This window comes from Cebus imitator, unplaced genomic scaffold (genome assembly GCF_001604975.1).
Source record: "Cebus imitator isolate Cc_AM_T3 unplaced genomic scaffold, Cebus_imitator-1.0 Scaffold272, whole genome shotgun sequence".
Taxonomy (NCBI): domain Eukaryota; kingdom Metazoa; phylum Chordata; class Mammalia; order Primates; family Cebidae; genus Cebus; species Cebus imitator.
Genome location: NW_016107587.1, coordinates 1,579,920 through 1,585,919, shown reverse-complemented (window position 1 = coordinate 1,585,919; position 6,000 = coordinate 1,579,920). Strand labels below are relative to the sequence as shown.

The 6,000-nt window shown below is 43.2% G+C and overlaps 1 protein-coding gene across 1 annotated transcript in view; it reads left to right on the top strand.

Moving 5' to 3' along the window:
* The window catches only part of ABCA13 (ATP binding cassette subfamily A member 13), a 424,215-nt gene that overhangs the window by 134,050 nt on the left and 284,165 nt on the right, over positions 1-6,000 (top strand). Inside the window, 1 exon segment of the mRNA XM_017500828.2 lies at positions 399-538. Coding sequence (XP_017356317.1) covers positions 399-538 — 140 coding nt within the window.

The following is a 6,000-nucleotide window of genomic DNA, read 5'->3' as shown; positions in this document are numbered from 1 at the left end:
TCCTTCCTTCCTTCCTTCTCTTTTTCTCTCTCTCTCTCTGTTTCTCTCTCTCTCTTTCATTCTCTCATTCTTTCCTTTCTCAACCAGCTCTCTTGGGAACTAATAGAGTGAGAACTACACTCATTACTGTGACAATGGCACCAAAACATTCGTGAGGGATCTGCCCTCATGACCTGAAGACCTCTTGTCAGGCTCCACCTCCAACACTGGGGATCAAATTTCAACTTCAGGTTTGGAAGGACAGACATTCAAACTATGGCACTCCAATGTTCAGAATCATGTCAGAAAAAATATGTCTATCATTGATTCATATCATGATATGTGAATGAATCTCCCTGTTAACCTAGGCATCCTATATCATTAGTAATACTATTTTTTTTTCTTTCTGATTGCAACAGCACCATTTTGTTTGAAGCTTTATCAGGAAATTCTACAAATGCCAAATGGTGCTTTGGTGTGGTCCTTCCTAAAACCCATATTGCATGGAAAAATACTATACACACCAAACACTCCAGAGGTTAACAAGGTCATTCAAAAGGTGAGTTAAAATGAATGAGAATCATGTAGACCATACATGCACTAAATCAGAAAGGAACTTTTAAACATATCTACCATAATTGTTATGTGCCTGTTATGTAAAAAGCTCTTGTGTTGAATCTAATTCATTTTAGCCTGAGTGTTTTACCTGTCATTGTTGTTAAATCTGCATTTGCTGATTCCTTCCCTTAGAGGCCGCTTTGGGGCTGGGTTGTTATTTAGAATAATTAATGCAGTGAACTTATAGAACTCTAATATTAAAAGTCAAGGACAATGAGGCAGAGAGGAGGGCTGTTTGGAGTAATTCCAGAAAAACTTGGAGAACAAATGCTAATCTGTTTTGCTTGGTGCATCCAGCAATTAAGAAAGAATCAGATACAGTACATGCAAACTGATGTATTAACAATTAGTTAGTATTTTGGTTCGTGATGTTTCTGAATTCACTGTGAGGCTTTGCTTCACCCTGTGGAGAATAAGGTGAGATGAAGATACCAAAGCAGGGTCTACCCAGGAAGAATTTAGACACTACGTGGCTCTGCTTGTTTTCCTTTTCTTATATTGTGTAATCTCTTGAATCTATTTACTGCAGGATTTGTTATTATTAATATTTGTAATTTCTTTTAAAATAATTGTGTTGTATTTTCCTGGAGTCTTTTCTTGCCTGTGTGGGGGCCTGTAAGCCTGCAGGAGCCTGAACAGGGGCCATTTTACCAAGGTCACAGGAATAATTGGTCTTATTGTGAAACACAGAAGAGAAGTTACTCATACTATTCCAAGCCTCAAATAGTATTAATAATTTGGAAACTGTGATCACATGATGTGGGATCATATAAGCAGTTAAGTCATTTTTGATCAAACTTGCTTTCACAAGTTTCATGCTTCTGATCATGGTTGCTGTGTGAGGTCATAGCAGTATTTCCTAAAGTTCCCTTTCCCACTTTGCCACCCACCTTATGGGCTGCCCTTACCTCTGCCTACTCTGAATGGTATTTAAACTTTAAACATGTATTTATTTTTAATTAATGTTTTTGTTTTTTGGAGAGACAGAGTCTGGCTCTGTCACGCAGGCTAGAGTACAGTGGTGCAATCACAGCTCACTGCAGCCTTGCATTCCTGGGCTCAAGCAGTTCTCCTGCCTCAGGCTCCCAAAGTGCTGGGATTACAGGTGTGTGCTCCCACACCTGGCTAAGTTTTCATTTTTTTTTTTTTAATTGTAGAGGCATGGTATTGTCTACTTTCTAAAAAAAAATCTTGAAAGTGTCCTTTTGGAGGGGTATTTACCGAGTCTGCACTTAGACATGGAATGACATTGATCTCCACATATCCTTGGTGTGAGCTGTTCTGTTGGACGGGAACTCCGGCCTCACAGCTGCCATCCCTGGACTGGCGTCTCTGCGCCCATTACTTGAATTTCCTTAGTGTAGTGAGCTTTTTGGGGTTTTGAATATTTAAATAATTTATTAGAAAATGGCTTCATATCACAACTCTATTTTAAATTCAAAATTTAAATATAGGCCATGACTTTAAAAACGATGATATGTTACATTATTATGTTAATATTATTAATATATGACTACAGCATTGCATATTATGCGGTGTTCTGTGGTATAACAATTAGTATGATAATCTCTGCTTTTAAAGAGCTCACCCTGTTGTAGGGAAGAGAAGGCAAATAGCTGAAGAAATAATTTAGATATACAATGCTGTAAGGCTTGTTCAATGTAGCAGAGGCACAGGCCTGGGGGCAGCTGATCTCCCTGGAAAGAAAGATTGGGCAAAGCACTTGGAAGGGACGGGTTGTATAAGCCCCTGTGAGGTGGAGATGGGGGGGCCGTGGGCCTGGACAGAGGTGTGGGGAGGTGCCAACCCCCACATGTGTGCTCTGCAAATGATGAGAATTTTTGAAAAATCACCAAGATTTGGCTGCTTCTTGCTAGCTCCTTTTTAGATCTTACGGGCAGTGTTAAGAGCTGATGTCTTTTTTACTTATTTAAAATTGCTAACAACTTTGCATGTAGGTGTCCTGGTTTTGCACTTATAAAGCTGACTTTATGGCATTGTACCTGGGATGAATTACCCTAGCAGTCAGCTACGGCTATTTGGTTTTATGAAAATTGTTTCTAGTCATTAGACTCATGGTCTAAAGGCCCGCAGAGCTGGGAGACACTTGTAGCTTTGCCATGGGGCTATGTGAAGCAATATTATCTACAGTGTTGGAATGGCCCATGCTATAAATTATTTAAGACATGGTCTTTTTCTCTTCATTACTTCTTGTTAGGTGAAACTGCCTGAAGTTGCCATTTTTGCAGGAAAAAAATCGATAAAAGTTGGTAATTTCATTTGGTTTAACTTGTAATAGCCCAGATGGCACCCAGAAGCATGATGCCATGGTATGAAACGTGTGTGTATGTTGGAAGGCTGGATTTTGGTCCCCTTTTTCCTAACTCTCTGTGACCTTGGGGTTATTGCTTTCTCTTTGAAGTACTCTTTTTCTTTATCTATGAAATGAAAGACATAAGCAGATCTGTGATTTTCAGTCATCTGGGAGACAGCTCTTCATGGGGGATGCATCAGAATCACTCAGGGGCCCTTAGTAAGGCCTTCCCCCTCCTGGGATCTGACATCCCCCTCCCTGGGGGCTTATACCCCTCACATCTACCCACACCCTTCCACGGAGCTGTGTGCATCTCCATCTATCAACCTCAAAGACAATGGAGGTCAAGCACTTTCATGAACTGGGAAAAAAATGATGGCCAAAACTTCTAGAGAGTATTAAAAGATAAACTTAGGGACATTAAAATTTCAACAGGTTTATTTCAGCGTTTGGTTATTCATGAATTAGGCAACATCAGACTATTCAATACTCCACTGACTACATTGGGGTGTGGGGTGAGGGGTAAGAGAAGCTTTTATAAAGTGTTTGCTGCAGCAAGATGAAGAAAATATATTTGTTAAAGTCAAAAGTCCCTAGCTGGAGTTTAGTTGGAGGTTTCTGATTGGTTAACCTTAACTATTGTTTTACTGTTTGCATTGAATTGGGTTTTGGTTTGCTTACATAGGAACTCAAGGTGCTATAGCCGCTGTAGCTTCCCAATTAATTATTATAACAGGAGTTAATTTAACTCATACTCTGAGGGTGTCAGACTCAGTATTTGCAAAGGAATTGATGGTATTTCCATGTTCTTAGTCAAGAGATTCTAATGCATTAGTATGCTCTTTTTATTTTATAGATCAAAATTGTATTTGATTTTGACCCCAGGCTGATGCAAAAATGAAGAACAATGTGTAGACACAATTGTGAGCTTGAAGGGAGGCTATAAAAGTGAAAACAGATAAAAGAATTATATTGTTTTCCCAACAATAAGTATCCGCCTGAAATGACACTTCACTGAAAATCACCAGGCACATTCTAGTCCCTTGCTGTGCAAAGTAGGTTTAGTTTGAGCTCCTATGGGATGTACAAGCCCACGACAGCAGACCATCTTGTTTTAATCTAGCTCTCTCCCTTTGGTCAAGTTATTTGAACTGTCATGCTCAATTTCCTCCTTTGTGAAACTGCGCTAAATCATAACTCTCTCTCAGTGCCATTTGGAAGTGGAAAAAAATGCCAGAAATAATATTCAGAAAATGGTAAACCAATGGGAGCACCTTCCTTAAAAATGTTATTCCCAGAAATGCATTCTGCCACTGCTGCCTCTGGTGAGTGGGGAGAACAGGTGTCACCTCCGAAAGAGGAAAGAGATGGTGGAGGCCAGTGGTTCCAACCAGGGTGGGGTCTGAGAAATTTTACCCAACTGGGCATGTGTGACAGTATCTGAAGATATTTTTAGTGTCACAAGTAGGAGGCGCTGCTGGCATCTGGAGGCTGGAGGCCAGGGATGCTGCTAAACATCCTACGATGCACAGGACCGCCCCCAACTCCAAACAAATAATCATCTGGCTTACAATGTTAGTGGTGCTGAGGTTGAGAAACCCCATCATAAAGGGTTTATAATGCCAGATGGGAGCAGGTGCAAGCAAGCCTCTAGGAAGAGAGGGATGAAATCAGAGGAATCTGGTGGTCAGCTGGGCATCCTGGCTTCTCCTCTCCTAATGACGGTCCCAAACAGGGGCTGTGGAATGATGGGGGAGCTGCAAGCTGAGGGCCTTGGCCCTGCCCTTGTGTCTTGGGGGATAATCTCTGTGTAGGCCGGCCCTGAGCTAACATGTGGTCCTAGCAGTTTGGCTGAGCAGAAGAAGGATACCTGAATTAGTGTCTCTGAGCATGGAGTAGAAGGGAGCCGGATTTCCCTGACACCTATGTCCCGAGCTTACATGTCGAGTAGAGGCCTTGGAGACCTGCTATAAGCCAGCTCCTGTGAGAGCGATGTGGCCTCCGCACCAGGCTGGCAGAGGAGATGGCTGAGGCTCAGAAAGCCAAAGCTGAGGGAAGCAGCAAGGGAGAAGGTAGTGCCAGACCCTGAGGCTGCAGGTAAGATGTGGGCTGGGCAGGCCAGGCCCTGGCAGCATCACAGACAGGCAGACGAAGCACATGGCTGTGGGAGTCCTGGGCCCACCATGCCTGTGTGTCACCAGGCTGCTCCTGGAGAACACCAGGGGGATTGAGCATTCACCCTAAAGAGCCTGAACCACTCAGAAGATGGTGTTTGAACAGGGAGCCACTGTTAGCAGGCAATTTTGGGACTTTGTTCGCTCTTCACCACCCCCAGCGGGTAAAAACTTGATCAGCTATGGGAAATAGAGAACTACATTTTTTTTTTTTTGCAGCCCCACGTAGTTGGGGTGCTAGATATTTGGCTTTGTAGCATCATATGTCTCTATGCATAATATCAATCAGGACACAGAGCAGGTCCTATAAAATGGCAGCCCTGTGGTGAGCACCTGCCTGATCCTCTGCCTGGAAGCCACCTGCAGAGGAGGGACTCTGATCGTTACGTTTGTTTCCAAGTCTTTCCATGCAGCTCAAGGTGGCAAAGTTTTTCAGTAACCTTGTGTATCACTCCAGACATGTGGCAGCAGCCCACACATATCGGGAATTTAAATGCCACACTTTCTCAGGATCCAGTGTGGCTGAGAGGCGTGTCCTCACCTGATCACTGTGTTGGAGAGGTCCTTCCTACTTTCAGGTTGGTCTCAGCAGGTGGCAGAGATCAGAGAGGGGGCACTAGTGGTGACCCAGGCAGCCATGCCACGTTTCTCCCTGATCCTTCTCTTCCTGTCCTCCCAATTCCCATGGCAGCTGGTGCTCCTGTCTCTAGCTCCAGCTGTGGGGGGCTCCAGCTGTCTTTCTCTTGTCTTCTTTGTTTCTGGAACTCATCCTCCAACCTTCTTAAGAGGTATCTTCTCTCTTTAGGCACCCCCTAACAGGCACTGTGTGGTTTTGCTTTGTTTTTCAATTAACATAGAGTAAGTTTGGTGGGCTTTTTTTGGGTCTACAGCTCTCACATTTGTCTGGATCAGTAG